The 24,318-nt window shown below is 42.7% G+C and overlaps 1 protein-coding gene across 12 annotated transcripts in view; it reads right to left on the minus strand.

Annotated features, from left to right (window-relative positions):
• Positions 1–16,978: 16,978 nt before the first annotated feature.
• diaph2 (diaphanous-related formin 2) overlaps positions 16,979–24,318 on the minus strand; it is a 323,897-nt gene continuing 316,557 nt past the window's right edge. For 9 of the 12 annotated variants that reach the window (XM_069531062.1, XM_069531060.1, XM_069531059.1 and 6 more), the window contains 2 exons: positions 23,508–23,529; positions 16,979–20,836 (listed from right to left, as the gene is read on the minus strand). In XM_069531062.1, the coding sequence (XP_069387163.1) occupies positions 20,698–20,836; positions 23,508–23,529 (161 nt within the window). In that variant the 3' untranslated portion in view covers positions 16,979–20,697. The remainder of the gene's footprint in view (positions 20,837–23,507; positions 23,530–24,318) is intronic. The other 3 variants (XM_020083264.2, XM_020083255.2, XM_069531064.1) reach the window with 1 other exon arrangement.

Here is a 24,318-nt window from a genome sequence, read left to right on the forward strand (position 1 = left end):
TTGATTGTTTGAGCCTGCAGGACCTCCAAAGCCCATTTGTGCTGTCGATTTGTGCCCCCCCCCCCCCCCGGACCTCAGCTGGGCTCCTATTCCCAGGTAGCATGATTCATGAGCACTGGAGCTTTCTTCTGACCCAGGCAGGCCTGCAGCCCAAACCATCAGGTTGTACTCAAAACAGTTGCCCTCTCTGCAATTAATGAGCTAGAGAAGCAGAGGGCATTCACCACCGCTGCCACTTCCTTTTTTTATCCTCTCATTTTAAAGCCTGCCTCCACAACTGCTCAGAATAAGATCTCGTTACCACCGAGCATGGATCAACAAGAGCGTGAAAACCCCCAAGGTAGGCCGATCTTGTTAAAAGTGCCGCTGGACGTATAAAGACACAAACCCCAGGCTTACTAGTAGGAGTACATAGTCAGGCCAATCAGATTTAGAGCTAGATGCCACAAGTAAAGTGGTGCACTTAGTACATCATGGCCACTATCTCTTCAAGAGCATCTTGAATATTTAACCATGGCTCAATTTTACATACAAGCTTTTAAAATATGTGATATTTATTTCATGGGAACAGAATGCATAAAAGCCGTGAAAATTGAGCCTTGTTGCTTCCTCCCCCCCTTTTAAAAACGCACTTATATTTAGCACTTACTGACACAATATACTGTGTTTGGGCCCAAAGTTATACTTGCTACCATCTCTAAATAAAAAGTTAGTTGTAAAAGCAGGAAAAAGTAGATAAGAGGGGAAGATATTGAAGAAAGATTTTAGGAAAGTATGAATAGGAAAAGCATTGCCTGTGAAGGCCGGTCTTTTTTAACACATTATTTGTAAGCACTCCAGCTTCAGTAAAAACAGAAAGAAAATCCTCCACACAGGCACTGCACTTAAACACAAGCATCACTCAGCGCTAGCAGAAACAAGAAAAACCCCAAACAAAAGTACAAAATAAATCAGTGCTCTAAAAAGAAGCACGGAAAACATTCATGGGTGGTTCACAAGAGCATGTAAGGCAAATGATAGCATTGCACATAAAGCCCCCTCAACTGCCCACCCACTCGTCCCCACCCCTGAAAAAAAGCGCCCTTTCAGCACATATTCATAAAGGTTCTCTAATGGCTTCCAGAGGGACGAGGGGGCCTTCTCCTCAGACAGAGACATTTCGGAGGCCCACAGGCAGAGCAGAGAAGAGCCAAGAGAAAATATCAAGTCTCTGCAAGAGACACAGGGAGGGAGGAGGAAAAACAAGTCAAAATTAGTGAAAGAAAGAAAGAAAGAAAGAAAGATAGAAGGAAATAAAGAAAGAAAGGGTGGTGTCTTGAACTTGAGTGGAATAGGAATGATGCCCCACTGGGGTCTATTAGTGAGCCTTTACATACGATGGCAGAATGGCAACATCCAAGTGTGGCAACAATGCAAAGCCCTCAGCTTCCTAAGGCAGGGGGATTAAGGTTGTAGAGGAAAACATAGTGCATGTAAATTCCGATGCAGATACTCACAGATTGCAGTGAGCCATATTCCCTAAAATAATGATGTTGCAGGGTGTTTTATGCACTCGTGATATTCATGAAGATATGACACCTGATACCACATTTAACAGCTACACACACTACAGCCTCTAATATGACCTTAACATTGAATCAATAGCACTCGAAAACACAATAACAAAAACAGAACATTGTAACCTTCAGCCGGGTAGGATTTATTGCAGAGATGTTTTGTTACATTGCACTGGTGTTTGGTAGGTGTCCCTAAATGAATAGGTAACCGGATACTTTTCCCAACACACACAGAATTGTGATTCAAGCAGAACATGTTGAGCTCAACACGTCTGGCTGACAAGGACTGAGTGAAAAGTGACCTGGGACTTTTTGACACAGTCTGGCCCACAACTACAGACAAATCATCACAAGCAGCCAGTGTTACACTGAACGAGAACATTTTACTTTTAGATTGATAGATGAAACGCCTGCATATGAATTATCCACATCCATTATCCACATGCTTATCCTTTTGAGGAGCGAGAGGCGGGGTTCACGCTGGACAGGTAAACAAACCCCACATTAATTATATTCATATAATAATAAACATTATAGTCTTATTGATATTTACACAATTCAATTAGAGATTTGATGATATTTTATGAACATTGTTTGTGGAGAAAAACAATTTACTCTCTAACTACAGATCTGTACAGTACAATACAGAAAGCAGTTAATATAGATCCAGGCATATTTGAGTTTTTGTTTCTGTGATAATATTCTGTAAAATCTGTAAAATATTATTGTATTTGCATATTTAAATCTCTAATGACACCAGAGCCGATAACAAACATATACGATTTCCTGCAAAAAAAAGACTCTGTGAAACCTGACTGGTGTTTGTAATGGAGCTGTGGTCCTGAACCCACTCCACTGCTCCTCCTGTTTGGTCTCTTCAGTTACTGCAGCAGTTTTTGTTGTTATTTTAGCTTATTTTTGCAGCTCGACCTTTCGTTTCTAACATTGTTATCTATGTAAAACAAGTCAGCAACAGTTCACTGCTGTTTCCCTCAACTGTTCAGACGATGAAAAATATCAACACGCAAACATCAAGTGTGTGGGCGGAGCTGTGGGACCAAACGTGGTTATCTGGAGAGAGAGAGAGAGAGGCGTGATGGAGGTGACGTCCACACAGAACCAGAGTGGGCCGCACAGCTCTGCTTCACTGGGCCGATCATTACAACACAGACACGTCTGTCTCCCTCTGTCTGTCTGATGTTTTATTTTTTTCACATTGAGCCACCAGCACAATTTCTGTAACAGAAAGTCCAAATGGCCACTTTGTCAGTGCTATCTGATGATTGTTAATTATACTTTATTTTAAATTTCTATTAGCTTTCTCACAGTGGTTGCAGATGTCCTGTAGGGTTTTTTCTGTTCATTTTATTGTGCAGTTTTCTTTCAGAGACATTAAGTAATCTGCCTCGTCTCTTCCAGTTTTCTTGCTTTTCAGATGTTATTATGTGCTGCTCTGGTTAATCATGGCAAAGAGTGGATAAAAGTGTATAATGTGGTCAGTCATCATCTACTTAATCGATATATGATATCTGTGTCAGCACTGGCCCCGATCAGGCTCTAGTCCCAACGTAAATATGAACACAACTGCAATATTAATAATACGAAATTCTCTCTTTTTTAGTCACCAGATACAATATTATACATATATAAATACATGTAAAACACCTTCAGACATGCACTGAACTGCGGAGATCATCTGGAGTTTCTCTAGAGGACGTGTACAGGTATATGTGAATGTAGATGTCTGTGTGAGAACTTCTAGAGCCTGCAGAAATAACTCATATGAGAGCACGGCAGGAGATCCTCCACAGGATTCACTGTGAGCGAGTGTGGGGGTTGATGATGCTTTTAACACGAAACAGATGCAAAGACGAAATGACTTTAAATAGCTCCTATTTAAAATGTGGTGCCAGACAAAGACACGGAGGAAGACTTCAAGAGAATTTTTGATGAAAATAGACGATGTCGGTGTAAGTTCTTTACATTCTGCCTCTGCCTGCTGCACCACCCCTCACCTGAACACTCCACAGGATTTGTTGCTGTGGTGAACGTGTCTTGAGTGGAGAGTCTCCTGCTGCGTTGTGTGTGTGGCTCTGGAGAAAATCCAGACCCAGTTCCTCCAAAGGTCATGTCTTAAAAATGGCTTTGGAGACTTACATCAGGGTGGAGATCAGGATATACACGCAGACAATATATATGTGCTTCGCTGAAGGTTGTCCTGGTCACAGACATGTTTAAGTGTCTTTTTCAAACCTGACAAGTTCAAAGCAAAAGTTTGAGTGACACCCAACAAGACTTGGTTCAGCTGTGGGGTACAGACCAATTATGTTGAGCCCTTCAAGTTCAAGTGCATTTACCGTTTCTGCCTCAGTGCTGGGAATCAGGAGCAGCCCATTAAGGGTTCCTCATGAACAGAATCCTATTCTCAACATGGTGCTCATTAAAATTGCATTGGGAAGGTGCCATTTTCACTTATTAGCTTAATTGTCAGGTCATGTAGATTGGACGGATGACAGTGAACGTATCTATGCCAAAGGACATGTTAGTTTCAGTCGCCCACTGCTGCTCCAGAGGAGAAGTCATCAACTGCTGAACACGTTAATAAGTCATATATATGGGCCAAATTAAGCCACAGACAAATTAAACAAGCCTGCTCATAAATTATATTACGGGGATGGGGCATCATATATATCATCGCCGTGGTCGTCATCAATCACGGTGACGTTGGAATTCTCAACTTGCCATCTCATGGAAAACTGTGAGTTTTTTTTCTTCTCATCTACTCTGCACCCTGAGGTGAGAGTGAGGCAGTGGAGCTGACGGCTCATGTTGACTGCCGACCTCACAGTCGTGCTAACCTCAGTCTTGCTTCATTACACTGCTTAATTTCTGATTGAGCATTTGAACACAGCGCTTCTTCCTAATAGGCTCAAAGCAGCAAGACACCCCGAGTGACTAAAGCTTGAAATACTCGATCTCTTCTACCAATAAAATTATCCATCCATCCATTTGCTGAAGCTTTTATCATTTGAGGGTCACATTTAGTTTCTACTGGGCTCTATTTCCGTCTTATTTTCTGATAATGTCGTTAAGAATTTTGAGCTGTACTTCATGTATGAAAGGGGCTATGCACTGTTTGTTATTATTTTTAGTATAACCAGGCTGCTGGTCTTTGAACTGTGGGAGGTGGAATACCTGGGAAAAAAAAACTGGGAAAACTGGAAACCTTCTTGCTGGGAGGCGAACCTGAAGCCCCACACACACACACACACGTGCCAACCCCTACTCCCCATCTCAGACACACACGCTATGGACTGATGTGAATTGTGAATTGCCACCACCTGCACTCCTGAATTATTTGACTGAATAATGTGAAACCTGTACTCCTGTTGACACTGAACATAAACTGTATATAACATCTATATTGTGTCAATAGCAATATATGGTAGAATCATATCACTAATACTGTATATATACCTACCTACTGTAACATTTATTTATTCACTGTTTAAGATTTACATAAACGTTAGCATCTGTAACATATATTTATTGTTTAAGCACTTCTTGTTGGATGCAAACTGCATTTCGTTGCTTTGTACTTGTGACATGTGCAATGACAATAAAGTTTAATCTAGTCTAATCTAAACTTAGTTACAATTATTGTGTGATAGTTTGCTTTGTCATAAAGCTAAAAGGAATGAAAGAATATAAGACTTAACAACTTTTAACGCACATTAAATGTGTTTTAACTAAACTATTTTACAAAAACTAAAGTCATACCCTCATTTAATGTAATTCTGTTTCTATTTGATTGTATTATGATTTTGTTATAAATAAAGCTGCCTTGCTCTCAGAAATTATTCTGATGTAGGTACAGAACATAGTGGACATGTCTCTGTGCTGATTCCTCGTGTGCACTTCACTTCACAGGCGGCACCGGCAGCACCTTGTTATAACAAAATTTCTGCCATGTCTCACAGTCCTGACTCCGTTTCATGACTGGCATATTAGTGCTTATTGCCCTATAGGCATTTTTGAAGGAGACACTTGACACAGGCTCTTGAAATTCCTTCAAGATTCCACAGCTGCATTGAATGTGTGTCTTCCCTGTACAGTGAATCCATTTTGGAAATAGTCTCATGCTTGATATTAGCAAGAATATATTTAAATGTAAATGATTCTGTCCTCATAACCAGGAACTATTTTTAGGCAAATGCCTTGAGAAATCTCATGTCAGTATTAATCCATGATGTGATAACTCTGCAGTCTGAATGAGGGAGTGCTTGTTATTTAGAAAGGTTGTTTTTGTATTTGTAAAATGTGGCTGATGTATGTTACCTTCTTTAAACATGGTTAATTTAAACAAATATGTGACAATTTAACTTACCTCCGGGATCTATAAATTAATCTATCTATCTAAATAAAACTATCACCCCTGTGTGCCACCCCCCACCCCCCAACAAAACCAATGTCAATGAATGGGTGTCAATCAATGTCATATTTAAAATACGTTTCAACTGCAAATACGTCTCATTCATCACATTGATTCAAATAATCAAAAGGATTGACACCATTAAAAGCCATGATGGATTATTTACACCGGCCCATGTCTGTTAATGACCATATCATGCAATCCTCCTGTGGATGAAAAACAGAAATCAATCATGAAAATTAGCCCCATTCACAGACGCCGACAAAATCACAACTGAAAGAACCAACCAGCAGTGAGGGACCCTTCAGTAAACAACACTTGTGTAGTCCTTGCTCTGACGGTCATTTACCGACAAAGAACTTATGAGTAAATACTCATCGTGTACCTTATCAAAAGAAATGTTCAGCATGAGACTGCTTTTAATGTTATACTGCATACATCTGAAAACCCTTAACTATACAGCTCTGATCACAAAGTAAGGAGACAACTTTGTTGCTTTGGCAATAACAACAAAAGCATCACAGGTGCTGAGACTCAACGCTCTCTTTAACCTGCACAATGGCTCTCCAAAAGTATGAAAGGGGGAAAGTAAGAGGGCTGTGCTCTGCACTTCTCAGGTGAACAGCTGGACTGTGGAATATTTGGCGGGCAGATAGTTTGAGGCACAGCTGGCTTTTAAGAGGAAGAGCTCCCCTGGAGCCTCTGGGAGGTCACAGCCTGCTAGGCCGTGAAGCGTTGCTCGGCAGGAGCCGTGTGTAAAGGCAGAAGGCCTGTGCCACTGTGTGCAGATGTTCCCCCCGCTCAGTTGGCTGCCTCAAAACACACACGGTACACACACAATGCATGAACCTTGGTGCAGAGATGATTTAACACATAGAGCAAACACTTAACACAGACACTTTCACCGACACATATAGATAAACGCACAAACACCACACACACACACACACACACACACACACACACACGTTCATGCATACTGCACAGACATATTCCCTTTCCATATCCTGTCTGCACAACCGCATCACTTTCTTGTGTCCCCCCTAGCAACAAGCACCACCTCAGTGCTCATGTGTTCTGCTGCTGCTGGAAACAATAAAGTCGGGTTTAAATGAGCTCTCCAAGGTCTAAGACACACAACCAAATGTAGGAAGGTGCCCCTCAAATGGCAAAGCAAACTGCTCCTCACTTCATAACAGAGCGGCTTCTATTCATTACCCACAGGTAAAGTAAAAATATAAAAAACACTGACCCTCGCTCAGTGGCATACCTTATTATGTATGTCTCACACAGTGCTCCACATTTGAATAGCATCCTGCAACAAACAATCAATAGCACAAAAAACGTCCTTCACTTAATTCCTGAACTGTATGCATTTATCGACCTGAGTGCTCCTTTGGGAAACATCCATGAGGGAAAAACCCTGCTGTCCGTGGAAAACTGAGCCAAATGTTGGCGGTATCATTACAAAGTAACTCACTGAGGAATGTCAGTCAAAGGTGTGTGTTATGGGAGATTTATTTTAGCTGGAACATGTGGCATGAGCGATGCCTCCAAAGGATGGGCACCGTCATCAGACACCGGGATCAGCAGACGACTGACAGTGATGAATAGAGAAAAAGACAGTATGAGTGGCAGGCCCTAGCGAGGGACGGCGCGGCGCTCGGCAAACCAGCTCCGCACCGTTTGTCCAACCCGACAAACCCACGAGACGAATCCTGCAGCTGACACAGACGGACAAGCACATCTGGCAACCGGGGTCCACCAAGGTCCAGTGTGACAATCAGCCACTTGATATTCACTGTGTCGACTTCCCTTCCTCCCACTCTGATGCCAGAGGGGAGGAAGAAAGAGAAAATAGGGGGGGGGGGGGGAATCAAATATTAATCATCCCAATAGCAGGCGTATCACCATAACCACAGTGTGACATTGATATTCAATCAATCAAAAAGCCTGAATATGGAGAGATCATGATGCGATCGACAATAGAACAATAGAAGTTTTAGAGTGAAAGACGACAATAACCTCATGAATATTAATGCCTCAGCGGAGCGCTAATACATTTCTCCAGAATTCCTCCATTGGAAAAGTGTTGTTTGTTGTAAATCTCAGCTCATCAGCATGTGATACACGTGAGAGCTCCAGCACAGAATCAAAGCATCAGTGCTTGTTTGCAGTGTTAAAACCAGTGCTGATATGACACCAGTGGTTGTTTTATACAGTATGTATTGTTAGTTCTATTGCCCTTTCATTAATTATGTACCAGAAACTGGCCAGAGGCTATACTATTGTCTACAGTGAAAATTAAATATTGATAAAGCTCCAGCTTTCACCCCAGATTTCATGGTGTTAACAAATATGTTTTGTTTGCAAAACAATTTGAATTTAATAATTCATCAAAAGGGGGAGAGGCCATTATCATTCAGTATGAGCCCTGTGTGGCTTCCAGATGCCAGGGATCATGTCCTCGCACTGACGATACATGCAAAGTCTGTGCCCTCTTTTATGCATTATTGAAAGCAAATTCTGCAAGGTGGTTTAGACATGGGCACAGGGACTGATTCATAACATGTATAGAGGTGACCTGTGACTGTCTGTCAGGAAAAAAGATCGTGACCGAACTACAAAGACAAATTTACAGCCATATAAGTTTGATCACTGAATTAATCTCTGCTCTTTAAGAGCAGTGAGGATAAAAACAAAGATAGAAAGACAAAATAGCCCTTTAGCCCTAATTAATCTTTCCATTATTTAGTATGGGAAAAATTATTTAGCTTTAAACTTTATTCCAGATGAACACACTGAATTCTGGCTACGTAAAGGTTAAAAACTCACAGGGCCACAAATCCAGGGTAGCGAGAGATCATAGCGTCCCAGCGGGCTATAACATTAGTCACCAGCTTCATGTTGCTCATAAATCTCACACAGCAGCATCTTGACTCCGCCTGGGAACATGAATGTAATCCTTAAAGCTGAAATTATTCTTTATTTGTCACGACGGCCTGAGAGGAGGAAGAAAACAGTGGTGATTACAACCTTAACCTGCAACATCCAAACATTATTGACCACTCTGTCAGCCGTCGGTAACAAAGCTCGACTTGACATTCTGTTAGCGGTGGCGGTGGTGGAGGGGCGGGCGCTGCAGAGTGGAGGGGACGTGGTGGCTGATGGGCGTGACGGAGAAGAGAAAGAGAGAGAGACAGGGGACGCCTGTTTGGGATTTACAACTGCAGTGTGCTCACCTAGCAGCTGACCGTACTGCTTCACAGGTCAGCCGCTCTAACCGGACTCCATTAATAAAAAAGTCCACCTTGTGGCACACTTTATGCTCCAGTGCATCCAACGCCGTGGGGACAACTTCACTGGCACTTTACCCGAGAACAGAGCAAGAAAGCGAGGAGGCCGAAGAAACCCTCTGAAAACAGAAGAGGGGTAAGAGAAAAGTCACATACAAAGTTTTTTGCACTGTAGACTTTTACACTCCATTGTATACAACTCTATATGAAGTGAACTTTCACAGCTCCAGCTTGTTCTGGAGAATAACTTTTTTTTCCCATTTATAAAGGTCAATGTTTTTTTTCTCCTTTTTTTTCTCTTGTGGAGTTGACTCAAGTTTCTCCGACGCACCAGGTCCTACTTTTTTGGCCCCGTAGCCTGAAGCACACTTTAGGGATGGGAGCGGACATCATGGTATAAATGTGTTTTATGACCAGGCAGCTGCCGGGGGCAGGCTGTTTTTTATGCTCTCTGGCCGAGTACAACATGGCCACCTGCTTGGCGTAAAACCCTCACTGCTATGCTGGGCTTTATGGGCACGTTCCGCAACTAAACAAAGATATACAAGGACGTGTGCGAGGAGAGCTGCCTGCTGCATATGGTGTGCACTTAAGCAATTCATTGGTGCCATAAGCATGAGACAGGAGCAAATCCTCCTCGTGGCTACGACAGAACCACCGGACCTGAGGGATACTTCTTGGTTCATGAAGCCACTGATGAATTATTTTTCTCCACGTCCACGTCTCCCTAAGGCGTGACTGTACGTGTCACTCCTCTGACAACTCTGTTTGCCTAAGCTCCCAAAAGCCTGCTGATTATCTTGAGACTGTGGATGGAGGTGCTGCGACTGTGCAGGGATTCACAGACAAGTGAGCGTGTGTTTTAGCTGCAGAGGGAGGTGAGTGCCACTCAACCTCTTGCTCTCCTGATAAACAAGTTCATGTGTGAGGAAGAGAGATGATTATTAGAAGGATTTCAGAGTGTCATCCCTCCCCCTCTCCGACTATCTCACTCTCACAACTGCATGCGGTAGAACTAAATTACTCCCCACCAGTGAATAATAAGGAAGTTTATGAAACGTGACGAATGCGGCGGCGCTCGACATGAAATACCAATGAGGGAGGCACCCCAGCGTAGCAAATGCTACATCCTAATATCAACAGTCACCTTGTGTTTCTCCCTCAACTCCCCAGAAGGACACATCACGGAGAGAGAACGAACACACGATGAGGGGACACAGACAAAGCACTCCCTGTGTGTGGGCACAGGCAGGTGAACGGACTCGAACAGGCGGCAGACTGGCACCAGAGCGGGCACAGAGGAAAAGGGCCTAGAGGGGAAGACATGTTGTCATACATGGTCTCAATGTCACCTGCTGACACGCTGTGTGTCATGTTTTTGTGTTACTCAGACAAAGTTGTCACTGAGAGTGAGTGAGTCATGTCTGACGCCACGGAGAAAGACGCCTGGTGTAAGAACATGTTGAGATTAGAATGGATTTCTGTCCCATTCAATTCAATCAGCCGCTCCAAATTTCACACACTCATAGAAATCAGTTCCTTAAAGGAAGTTAAAGGAAGAATCTTAGAACGTGACAGAGAGTATCACACATTCAGTTGTGTTTGTTTAACTTTCTTACAAACACAATGTTGAACAAGAGGAAATGAACCAACTATCGATCTTTTAAATCATAAATCAAATTAAATGTTAAAAATTAGCTTGTTTCCTTTTTGTCAATGAAGCAAAAACTCCAGTAATCTCATCAAATTATTATATATGTACATATAATAATAATTCATGGTCAAAACATTCCATACGTGCATGAAGCAGTGAAGAAATAACTTCTCTCTCTGCTCGTGTAGCTTGTGTCACACGGACAAGGCCATTTGTGTTTTACAACGTGCTGTGGGTTTGTCTCCAGGATACAGCTGTTCATCCACTCTGTCCTCTCACTCCACGGCGGAGGAACAAAAGTCTCTCCTGAGTGAAACCACGCGTGTCCCTTTATCTCTGACGACCATTCCTCTCGCTCTCGGGTCATTATTTGCTGCCGGGCGCGACAGAGATCTTCCTGTTTGCTTGCTCGCACACTTTAAACCTTTCAGAGCAAAATGAGTCGTTACGTTTCAACTGGAGCATTATTAATAATCTTGGTTTAAGATGCAGAGCCTGAAAAAAGAACTGTTAGGAGGCCTGAATGGAATGCCCTCTATTTTTTATGATGTTTTATATGTGTGTGTGTGTGCCGTGCACGCATGTTTGCAGGGTCAACCCTTTTATCCTCCTCTTTCAGGAAGCAGTGCGTGAGTGTTTGTGTGTTTCTGCATTCTCCGCAGGGACTATTTCAGTTGAGGGCAAAGAACACAGAGAAACTTTGAAAGAGCTTTTATGTACTTTTGAGTGAAATGATCCTGAGGAAGGCTTTATACTTTTTATTCAGGCTCCCACATCCAGAAGGCCACTCACTCAATTACCAAGCTCCCTTCCTCCCTTTCTACATCCATCAATCCCTCCTCTATTCTTAGGCCGGCATCTGTGTGGTGTTTAGAGGCAGCGCCATGGGCTGAGAGCATGAGCTCAGGAGTAGAGCAATGTAGGGCATGTCAGTGACTTTACAGTGAGTCAGACATTTGCAGCCTCTTTTTGGCCATATTGTAAGACTTCAAAAGATCACGCAGCCGTGGAAAAGACAACACGCTTGCTTACTACTTGTCCTAATGCCGACTGTCTCTGAAGAAAAGTTTATCGGTCTCGTACTTCTGGAAGATTAATTTTTGACTTTTTTGAAATTGTTCAAAAAGAACCAAAAAAACTGTCTTGACATCACACACATTGGCTTAGGTAAAATAGGGCACATACAGATAAGGCTGATACTGCATGACAAGCTAACTGAATGAGAGGTAAACTCATTCTGTCGCCCTCACTTTCACATCTCCGCTCTCTTTTAACTGCAGCCTTGTCACTCAGTAGCCTGAGAGGTAAGACCTCACACAAGTTTGACAGATGAAAGTCTCCTCACTTCATCGCTGTTTGACATTTTACCTCCCAGAAAAAGTTTCAGCTTCTCTCCTCCCTTTCTCTCTCTCTCGCTCTACCTCCCATCTCCCGAACACACACACGTACACGCTCCCCCTCCACGTGAGTCCGTCTCCTCTCCTCCTGTCCATCTGCCAGGTAAAATGGAGCCGCAGACAAAGGAGACGGAGGCTAACTCAGTGATCTGAATCAAATGGCATGAGGAGGAGGAGGGTAGCACAGGAAAAGAGGAGTGATGGGTGCCAGAGAGGGAGACGTGGGAGACAGAGGGGGTGGACGGTGAAGGCAGGCATGAGGGGCGAGATGTGAATTTTTTCTGACAGGTTGAAGTCTCCTCTGAGCTGACCCTCTCCCTGCTGGGAGCCGTGTCTCCTGGAGGCGGGTGGGGTGAGGCAGGATGCAGAGAAAGAATATAAGAAGGAGCAATGAACTGTGATCATGGAAATGGCCGTGCTGGATGCAGCTGTACCAGCAACAATCAAGAGGAAGCACACAGCGGATTAATTTGAAAAACTAAAGCACAAACTCCTGCAGGAGCCCGTCGCTGGGCAGGTTAAAACAACCATCAGTCAGCGTCAGGCAGCGTTATGAGACGTAGTGTTAGAGGACAACAGTGGAAGCAAAGTGACAGTGAAGACACATCTGCTGTCTGGGCCATTTTTAAATTCCATGTACTGAAAAAGGTGTATTGATCAGTGAGCGGTGAGACTGTGGCAGCGCAGCTCAGACAAACACGGTGACAAGTGACTTCCACTGACTCCAGGGTCGAGAGAAAAAACACAAGATAAAGAGGACGGATCATTTGTTTGAACATCTGGGGAGGAGGCCTGAGTGTCTGCGAGCGAACAAAAGAGGAGTTCAGACTCTGAATGCTGAGAAAAACAAAGGGGAGATCGAGTGTTAATGTCAGTTCCCCTCAGGGCTGAAATAATGACTCAGTTTTGTGTTGGCTGACCACTGATCAGTTATTGTAATCCAAACATCTGCTGGTTTGCTTCTTCTCAGATTTTCTGCTGTTCCTCGTATGTTTAAATAAATGAAACATGTTTGGGTTAAAAGGCTAAAAAAAACAAGAAATTCAATTAACCTTGATTGGCAAATACAAAAACAATCAACAGATCAGTTGATAAGAAGAACCTATGTGTCCGTTTCTGCGTCCATGCTAACTGTGTGACACGTGTGGACCAGCAGTGTCATGTGCTTAATGTGAAAGTTAATATGCTAACATGCTATTAAAGACAGAGCTAACATGCTGATGTTAACACAGTCTCTGCTAATCATGTTAACATGCCACACATGTTGATAATTAGCAATAATATTATTAACAAAACATCATAATCATCAGTTATTCGGTCGTTAACCAAACTATTTGACTGAGTAAAGTTTTCGAACAGTCATTAATGATTGACACTCAGGGAAACATGATGTTTTTCATTCATCTGCTGGACGTACTGAACTAGAGTGTAAGTAAAGATGGACGCCGCCTCCACGACATCAGCAATCAGTTTAAAACAGACTGGAATATTAGAAATTTCAGAGTAAAATCATTTCAGATGTGAAACACTGTGCTCCAGGTTCTGTGGAGAAGTTTAAGATTTCACAACAAAAAATAAATCATTGAAACAAAATGCAAAATCTGATTCCCAACTCAGCTGCAATGTTATATTTATATTAAGCAGCCAGACTGAATCCTTCAGAAAAGTTATTCACTGGGTTGAATGTTGATAAAACCTTGTTCTCCTGTTTTCTGCTTCTATTCTGAGATAATGGCTCCTATTGAGCCTCCTGTCTGTCTGTCTGCTGATCTCCTCTCTCACCTATTCAGTAACTCTGTCTGTGTCTCGTCTGGCTGTCAGCCCCCCCCCGTCACCCTCCTGTCCTGCTCCCAGAAGACATCAGCATCTTCCATCTGAAATCTCATGTGACGATTAGATCACAAACCACATCGTACTTATTCAAGTATTTCATATATAGATTTAACCTGAACAAAAGCAAAGCAGTGATGCAGTCCTCCCTCCCACTGGGTTTAAACAGTCTTCATGTCTCCATATGGGCCGACAGTCTCACAACACAGCAGCTCCACTGGATACCAGCTACAGGCCAATGTTCAACAGATGTACATCAATCAGCGTTCTGCTGCTATTTGTTACCGACTGCAGTGAAATCAGTAGATTGTGTTTTCTGATATCATTGATTTCCCACATCATCGTCTAACCTCCTCTGCTCCTCTGCTCCGCTCCTGCTGCACTTTCAACTTCTCTCTCGCTGTATCGTATCCTCAACATCATCAATCCCTCTCTTTCATCTCACACACACACACACACACACACACACACAAACACACAGGCTTGGACTAATTTATCAGATGTGGCCGGGTAGATTGTGAGTTACACAGAAGTGTGTAGTAGTATACAAAATGTATAAATGTATATAAAATGAGAGGAGAGGAGATTTTTCTTGGGTTGTCCATCGGTGTGAATGAGAGTGAATAGTTGGTTTCCCCCCCCCCCGCCTCTCACTCAGTGTCGGCTCCAATTCCCCTCGTGACCCTCAATGGAGAAGTAGTTAACATAATGGATGGAGAATGATTGATTCACGTAGGATTAGGATGTTGAGGCTTAAAATGGAAAAGGCATTAATTAAAAAATAATAAAAATCATTGTGATTATTTTGTCCGAGCACATTTATTTGGTGCAGTAACATATTTAGTCACTGGTAACAACTGGGAACAGTTTCATGACATTACATTACATCTATGTATCCGTGTCAGAAGAGAGGAGATGTAAGAAAATCCACGATTGTGTTAAATTTCATATTTGGTCAAATTATGTGACAGAGTTAAATTAAAAAACAACAGTAGAACAAGAAAATTCCTCCACAGACATATTCACTAAGACATCTGTTCTGCCCAGACACACACACACACACACACAAACACACACACACATTTATTAAAGTCTGGTGTTTAGGTGCAAATCGCTGTTTGAAGATCTCTCCTCCGACAGAATTGGCTCAGGTAAAGGGGGGAATCGTCTGCTTTGTCTCATCTCCATAATGTTTGTGTATTCTCAAGTAGGTGGAAATGCAAAATGAAACATAATTATGCTGCTCTCCCGCTGACAACTGATAAGTCACCAGGCGCAGTGGAAACACAACTGTGCATGGTGAGAAGAAAGAGGGTAGGAAGAGAAAATAGAACCTGTGTGGGCCCGGCTCATCTCTCAGACTGTGACAATACTACTTACCTGGAGGTTGTAAAAATAAAAAAACTAATAATACCACGTACATACGACTGTACCCCTAAGCTCATTAAAGAAACACTTCCTGTATCTCATTCCTGGTTCCACCATCCCAACGAAGACGGATACCTCACCTTTGCTACCGAGTGCAATTACACCAGACCAGACAAATATAGCAGGGGGGGTATTATCTTTCTGAAACACCTGGGAAGTCAAGAAGATAAAAAAGCTGCCCTTCTTTAAAGCTGCAACGCCGCTGCCTTACAAAGAACTAGGTTGGCCTCTTCCAGCGTGTTTCTGTGCAGCGAAGTACAAATTAACCTGCTAGGATCAACAATAAACCTAATTAGGGTTGTGTTGTACAGCACACATCTCTAAACACAGCTTGTTGAGAGATGAATCTCCATCTGTCTGGCTGCACACACTGGGAGGAGGAGAGACTCAGACACTATCAGGTCTCAGATTCACAACATGACGTTGAGTGAGCGTGTGTGTGTGTGCAGGGGGGGTGGGGGATGAGAGAGGCCCTCTGTGGCCACAGGGTTACTTCCCCATGTCAACCCTAATTTTATGATGTCATGCAGCAGCGGGGAAGTGGGACATGGCACATGCACGGAGAACATGCCATTGGTTTTGAGCATGTTTTGGGAGGTGGGGGTTGGTGGGGGGAGAGTAACGCTAAGGGGCTGAGACAGGAACAGCTCTGCCCTGCCATTTGACGCTCACTCCTGGGACTCTGACAGCCAGACAGGGAGGAACACACGGGCGGTGCAGGAGAGTCCAGGCAGCTCACAGACAAGTGCTCACACATGCTGCTTAATTTCTTCCGTATGTTTGTTTCGCCAAAATAAAACATGGTTTCTAATTTTAAATTGAGAAACGAAATCCGAACCCAGGTTTCCTGTAATTAAATTACACACAATGCAATAAGAGATGAAATCAAGAGAAAATGTTTCCCTGGTTATCTTATTAAATCCTTCCAATATCAAATAATACAATTATTGAATTTTCCATGCAGCGTTTTCCTTTTCTTCCGACGTGCAGAAAACATTTGCAGCCACACAGGAGATTTCAAAGTCTGGAAAATGATTAAAAAGTGCATTTCTTCTGGATATGTATTTTCTGACTGTGGTAATTTCCCTAAGCTGCCGTTGGACATGAAAGCATTCTCACTTCGCCTGTGACACTGTAGAGGATAAAGCAGTGAGGACACCGAGGTCCAAATATGTTGCCTTTATGGGTAGAAGCTGTCCCATTCATCATGTGCTAACACACGGAGCTCTCTATAATCCCTGTCCATAAGTTATCCTGGGGCACGAATCAGAGGAGGAGAAGGAGAATCAGACCTGAAGCACAAAGTGAAGACTTAACGAATAGAGGTTGATGTAGAAATATTTTAATACCAACGAGGTGCGATTAAATAAATGCAAGACAAAAAATATCTTTCAGAAATAAGTTTATATAACAAAGGGGTTATTATGCAGTATCATATTCCATGAAAGGACAGTGTGCATAACCATGTTTTCATTTTCTTAAGGATACAAATAAACTTAAAATGTTACAAATATAAATGTTTCTTAAGACAATAAAACAAACTCAATGACAACATGGAAGGTAGGCAGGGATACGGCAGCTTACACATTGTGGTCAGAGCGGGTTGTCAACAGTTGTGAGGGTTGTTTGTTGATTCAACCATAATTGGTCTCCCACAAATCAATAGAAAGCGCTAACAAACCAGGGAAGAACTGGATATGTGGCAGCTGCGAACTATTTACCAGAAGAAAGACTTTGCAAATAGTTCACTCTGTTAGTGGCAATGTCAGACATGTCCGCTCTTCCTCTGCCTGAGCAGAATATCTCGTGAGGTAAAGTGCACAGACAATGAGTGTAAGTTACATTTGCAAACTTGTCTCTGAATAAAAGTGCTCGCCACCAGTCACCATGGAAAAAGCACCTTTGCAAATGTATTGATGAATCGTTTCATACCCCTGCCTCCTCATTCTTACAATCACCATGAGCACAAGTCCTAACCTCAGTTTGTTAGTTCACAAGCTAAAAGACGATGGAATGATCAGGGCGTCAGGGCCCTCACTAAATAATGGAAGAGTTCAGACTCTCAGATCTGAATCTCTGCTGCTATTTTCTAAAAAACACATAACTCTGATTATCCTAAAAGACGGGATAGAGGGAGAAATACAACAATCACTTACATGGCTGATGAGGAATGTTGTCATTGTAGAAGTTTCTCTTAAGGTTGAATGTTTTTTAAGCCTTTAGTTACTTTTTATAGGAAAAATAATTTACTTCTCTCCAGTCACTTGATCTAACAAATGGCAAAAATCAATGTTTTCTGATGTATTATACACATTCAATTTCCTGTTGACACTTCTACAATGGCTAACACTGTAGCTCATGACGATCTACGATGAAGTCATTACATTTCTTTAAGAGTCCAAATAAACGACATCTTACAAAAGATGTTTCAGATGTAAACTACCACAAGACAAGTCATTCTGTCATCACGTCAAAATCTCAAACTCAGAGTGACAGTTCTTAATCAGATCAATGTTCATTAAAGGATGAAGGACTAAATAAATCAAGTTATTTTTTTATGTCTGTACAATCTTTCTTTAAGTTTCAGAGAGACCTGCACTCCCTTTAATATCCAAACTAAAATTTAAAACATTGATATTCTGTCATTGTGGTGTTTTCCCAAAAACAAACCAATAAACAAAAAGTGGCACATGTGGGGTAAAAAAAAATCTTAATGATTAAACAACAAAGAAAAAGTTATTAGGCAAATTCTTCAGAACAAATGTACACTGTAAATGTTACCCAGAAGCCACTGGCTGTTGTGGCGTTAACAATATCGAATCATAAAATGAAGAAACACCAAAGGTCCCTGCAGACATTGGTGTTAATTGAGAACTTCTACAAAAGAGTCTTATTTAACACTTGAAGCTGCACAGATGTGGAGGTGGAGAGGACGAAGGGCGATTCGAAAAAGTTAGTAACAACACACCTCCATCCAAAGCCCACCCATGCAGAGACCTCCTTCTCTTGTCTGCAACTTCTCCAACCTCGTACTCAGAATTATTGACTTCTTAAATATGCAGATTTCTCCGAGCGTTGTGGATGCACCTTGAGCTGAGACGATGTGTAAAATTGCATTTTTAGAAGCATGCAGGCTGGGGGGGGGGGGGGGGGGGGGGGGGGGGGGGGGTCATGAAACCGACACATCACAAGCAGCACTGGCAGATTGTTTAAATGAAAAATCTCCATCTATTCACCCCAGGAGTCAAACACACGGAATTCTATTTTGCCCGAGCTCCTGTTCAGAGTACTGAGCTGGAATGGTGCAGGCACACACACACACACACATACACACACACATACAAAAAGCCTTAAGCAGAGTTGTGGTATTACTAAAGTGACCTGTGTTATAGGAAAAGGTCCCCTACGCCATGTGCCAGGGAATCGGAGGACGTTTGGAGACTCACTTGTTAAGACAAGGATCCTGTTCTCCCCCTTAGTCGATTAATCTGACCGTCGTCGTGCTCCGTGTGGATTCAATGGTTGTTTTTAGTAGCGTCTGCTTACAGTGAGGGGACAGGGCCACCCTCAGCGTGAATATATGAATAAATAGCTCACGTGAAGGAATCGTGACAGTGGGTCCTTACAGAGGAACACAGCTTAGAGCACATTTTCCACTATTTGGTGCACAAACACAGAGGATTTAGGGGATTGTTTTGATGCTGTAAAGCTCCATCAGATGGAAGATGTTACTGAGAACAACTGTGAAGTATCCCGCCAGGAAACAGGCTCTTTAATAGAGTGTTAAAAACCCTTTAGTGTTTGAGCCACGGGTTTCCTTTAGTAGATTTTCACTGCTCTTTTCCCCAAAGGCGTTTCAATTTATGAATAAAATAATGCCTGTGGTTCATCAAGGCTTAAATATATGTCAGAATCTGTTGTATATTCTCCATAAATATATCAAAATGTGAATGTTGATATATTTATGTATAGAATATACATAAATATATCAACATGTGAACACAAGCAGAAACACATCCATGTTTCTTTGAGGAGATTATATCTGTGTATATTCATTTCTCTCAATTGGGGAAGAAAAAATACTGAAAATCTGCACCACTGGTTTCCAAAAGATTTAAAAAGATTTAAAATTCTACATTTAAAAAAAGAAATATACAGATTGAGTTTTTTTTTTTTTTGTCATTGTACTGTCAGACCCACTGGAAACCTGTGTGATTGCAGGGAAGGTCACAGAGTTCACGTTAGCGTCTCCAGGCAGTTATATGCATTTAGAAATATGTCAGTCTTTCATGTTAACAGCAAAAGCGACCTTGGGACAGAGATCAGCACCCGGAAGGCATTGGTTAGATATTACACAGCTAAAAATAAAATGCATCTTGTCAAAATGGTGATTACACTTTCAAAATCCATGAGTCACATGCTCTGAAATCTCGGCGTACACGGGGTCCAGCTCTAGCGGCTTTAGAGGAGATGAAATACAATGATTCATGTGGATTCTTCCGTACATTTACTTTTTTAGATGTTGGTTAAAGGAGGGATGGAAAAGGAAAAGAAAACACACCACTCCCTCTTCTGTTGAGAGATCGATGCCTTGTTGGAGGAAACGTCAGGAGGCTGCAGACTCGCCAGCGTGGGAGCTGAACGAACCGTGTGTGGAACGTTCCTCTGGATGATAAACATTCTATATGGTGCGGTCCTTCTCGGCTGAATGTCTACTTTCAAAACACGGCACTTTCTTTATCAAAACTGTATGTGAACAGTTTGATTGAAAAGGATTCAAATTCAAGGCTCTGCCTTTTCAAGAAATGAAAAACTTTCGTCTCAGACAGCAGCAGCGTGTGAACTGTTTCAATTTATGGATCAAACCATCTACAGAGGACGTGAGCATTTAGAGAGAGTATTGAATAAATATGTAATGTGTCAGATGAGAGGCATTAAAATGAAATGTCTGTGTGATGTAATATAGATCCTTCAGTTCTTCCTCTGGCTTTTTTGTTCTGAACTTGGTGCTGTGTGTGTGTGTGTGTGTGTGTGTGTGTGTGTGTGTGTGCGTGTGTGTGTGCGTGTGTGTGCGTGCCACAGTGGGGGGTGGTCTGTTCCTCCCTCAGACGTCTTCAGGATCTCCACCTCGCAGGCCTCTTTGGCACTTATCTAGCGTCTTGTGGTAGGCGCGGGCGATCATCGAGCTTGGTGATTTGCGTTGTGGCGTGAGCGAGACCTTTCCAGGACTGCGCGGCGGTTGTCTGTTCAGAGAGAAGAAACAAGAGAGAATCAAACCCAGAGAGTGAGACGGAGAAAGAACAATGTTGTTACATTGATCCATACTGGCACGCAGGAGCTCGACTAAATGAAAGACTGTATAGAGAAACTAAGGGAGGCAGAGAAAAGAGAGTGAGAGCAGTGGAGAAACAACATGAAGCAAATCCAGGCTGATTGAGAGCACAGCAGCAGGGGAGGAGGGAGAAACAGAAGAAGCTGCTGGAGTGGAGGTGCTTGTGCCTGGTGTCATAGTAACTCTATTCAGCTCCTGATCCAGGCTTCCACTCAAGAGCCCCTCCACTATTCTCACATCAGATGCTGCATATGCACAGAAGACCAAGTACACGGACACAGTCAGGCACACAATCGAGCCGTTGACTAAAAGAGCGGGTGTGATGTGAGCACACATACACACATACATACAGTAAATGAAGAACACAGAGGGAACTAAAACTAAAACAAATTAAATCATCACTAAAGTCATCTGAAAGAAACACCTCTAATCTATCAAGCTGCAGGAAACATCTCGCCTCTGCTCTGGACACAATATCATGTTGCAGTGAAATTCATCTTTTGAATATATAACATTGTCTTCATCATATACTATCACATTAGACATCATAATTTGTATATATAATTAATCACATTATAATTATATAATCATTTTTATTATTTTGTCATGATTAGCAATTCCGTTCCTGGGATATCAAGTTCACATTCCTACATACATGTGTTTGTAAAATGTCTCCAGCCACAGTGTTTCAGCACAGAGGAACACAAATAAAAGTTTGAAGTAGCTACGATACACCCTGTGGGTGTTAGTGACAGTGAATGTTTCACTGTGATGTTTGTGGTCAGGGAGCTGGGCCAGACACACTTTGGATTTTCTCTGCTGCCAGTTCCATGACAGAGTCACACAAACACTGCCTCCCATGTTATTCAACCACGGATGCCCAGAAATGCCCATGGCATCCACCGGGCAGCCAGGTGGCTAGTGGGGCTGCACAGAAGCAGGAAGCATAGCCATGGAGATGACTGCAGGCACGCCCACACAGGACTCCCAGGTATTTCCAAGCATGAAGCCACCAATATATCCATTAGTCAGAGCCAGCTGTAGGGTGCCAGGCATCCCAGGCTGGCCGTTGTTTAATGGCACTTGCTCCATCCATCATGTCAGGTAATGAGCTGAGAGTGACTGTGATGGCTGAGAACGCATACACATCCGTGCACGCACACACACACACACACACACACACACACACACACACACATGCACAGAGATAGACTTCCACCATCACAGTACAGAACAGAGCGCACTCCTCCTTCAGATTGGACACAAAGCATCATGCAGATGGTGCACAGGAGGAGAGATAGAGGGGGAGAGAGGGAAGGAACAGAAAGAACAAAAGGAAGACGGAGACACTTTTCAGAACAATGTGTGAAATATCCTCATTCAAATGAACGTATGTTGGGGGAACACAATGAAGCTAACATGTTCTGGCAGCGTGTTCAAAACATCACGAATTATCCATGCACCTATTTTTATGGTGACAGGTGTGTTTCACTCTGTAACCAGCACTTGTACAACGTCCCTGCTTTCAAAACAAACATCCACTGTCCACAATAAAGAAAGAAAAAATGGGGACACAGCTGAACAAAAAGTGGATCATCCATATTTTATCCACAGCCAATGATTTGCAAGCCCAATTGCTGTAACCTCATTTCTGACCAGGCACTCCCCCTTAACCTTCAGTCTGTCAGAGGAGCATCAGCTGGGAGAATACAGAGGGGGGGGGGGGGTCTTATGCTACATTTAATAAGGTAAATAGGACAAAAAAAAGAGAGAGGACTATACAATGAAGTCAAATAATAAAAGGAAAACTGGAACAACCCAGAGACATTTGTAAAGAAATCAAAACTACAAAGGGTTTGAAGGGAACAACACATAGATGTTTTCCAGACAAGTACAACATGTACATTTAGAGTTCAAGTACACATACACACACATTATAAACATTTACTCACAGTTTAACCTTCATATTGATTTAAAGAACTGGTGTATTGATACCAGTACTGTGCATTTAACAAAAGCACAGATATTTACTACGCTGTGTAAACTCAGAACAATGGAGACTATTAGCGTGACCACTTGTTGAAACCCTACAGGTTTAGAGCTGCACAGTCGACAGGGGAATGTTTGTGGAATTACAAATGAAACATGTCCATTACGAGGTAAATGTGTCTCACCTAACCGAATACCTGGGAAATGTTTCGTCAAAGACTTTTGCAAAAACGAAGAAAAATTTCCAGCAAATCTCCCATCAGAGGATCCGCCAGTGGAAAGAAGAGCTATTGGCTTCTCATAGAGACTTCTCTGTTCCTATCTTCAGGTGCATAAAATCCCATCTTGTCCCACCCCACATCAATCTATCACAACAATTGAACAAACAGCAGCCATTTCTACTGGGAGAGAAACATTACGACTAACCTCTACTGAATTGAATTCTTCAAGAGCACGTACACACAGAGGCAGAGGGGGAAACAAAGTTAGACTGGGGAAGTGGAGGAGCGAACCACAAAGGACAAACTCTACGGTTTTGTTAGAGTGCTGATTGCGGCTCTTTCTACTTGCGTTGGTTTTGATGGCTTCTTTACCTGCTTCTCCCAGAGGTGACATCTTTCCGGGTTACAGTAGGCACGACACAGAGGAGCACAAGAACAGGAGGAGAAATTGATAAAAAGAAGAACAGGCATTCCGTGCTACAGCAGGGACATGTTGGCATATCAAAACTTAATTAAACGTTGGCTGGCACTGTTTCTCAAAGTGTTACTAAATGCACCAAGGATTTCAGTGAGGGTGGGCAGATGGAGGGGGAAGTCACTGACACACACACACACTCATGCACGCACGTACAGAAATACACACCATCTTTTCCTATTCTCAGACACACACACACACTCACACTCTCACTCTCACACACACACACACACACACACACACACACACAGATGGAAATACAGTGTTGCTTAAGTGTTCAAGTGGTGCATAGAGAAATGGTGGATTGTTTCAAAAATCAAACACACACACACGCGCACACTAACACAGGCGTATCCTTGCATGTATATCATGATGATCCGTGCCACAAGGGAGAGGCTCTGAATAAGACAATGGTAATAGGGGGAGGAGAGGATGCCAAGATTACTAAACAGCTTAAGCTGAGGCCTTAAGATGGCACAGTCAACTCCAACCTCCTCCTGTTGGAGGGCCTCCAGTGGGACGTCATTTCATGTTATGATGGACGATGGAACTGCATTTTCCCCTGACGGGTTCCCCAAAACAGATTAAATATCATCATGACTTTTATGTCACTGTCATCTAATTGTCACGGCTAATTGCGTGGGATTACATCATGATCTCGCTCTACGATGCGCAGGAGAAGGAGAAGCTGCCAGTCATCGATCAAAC

This window comes from Paralichthys olivaceus, chromosome 9 (genome assembly GCF_024713975.1).
Source record: "Paralichthys olivaceus isolate ysfri-2021 chromosome 9, ASM2471397v2, whole genome shotgun sequence".
Classification (NCBI taxonomy): domain Eukaryota; kingdom Metazoa; phylum Chordata; class Actinopteri; order Pleuronectiformes; family Paralichthyidae; genus Paralichthys; species Paralichthys olivaceus.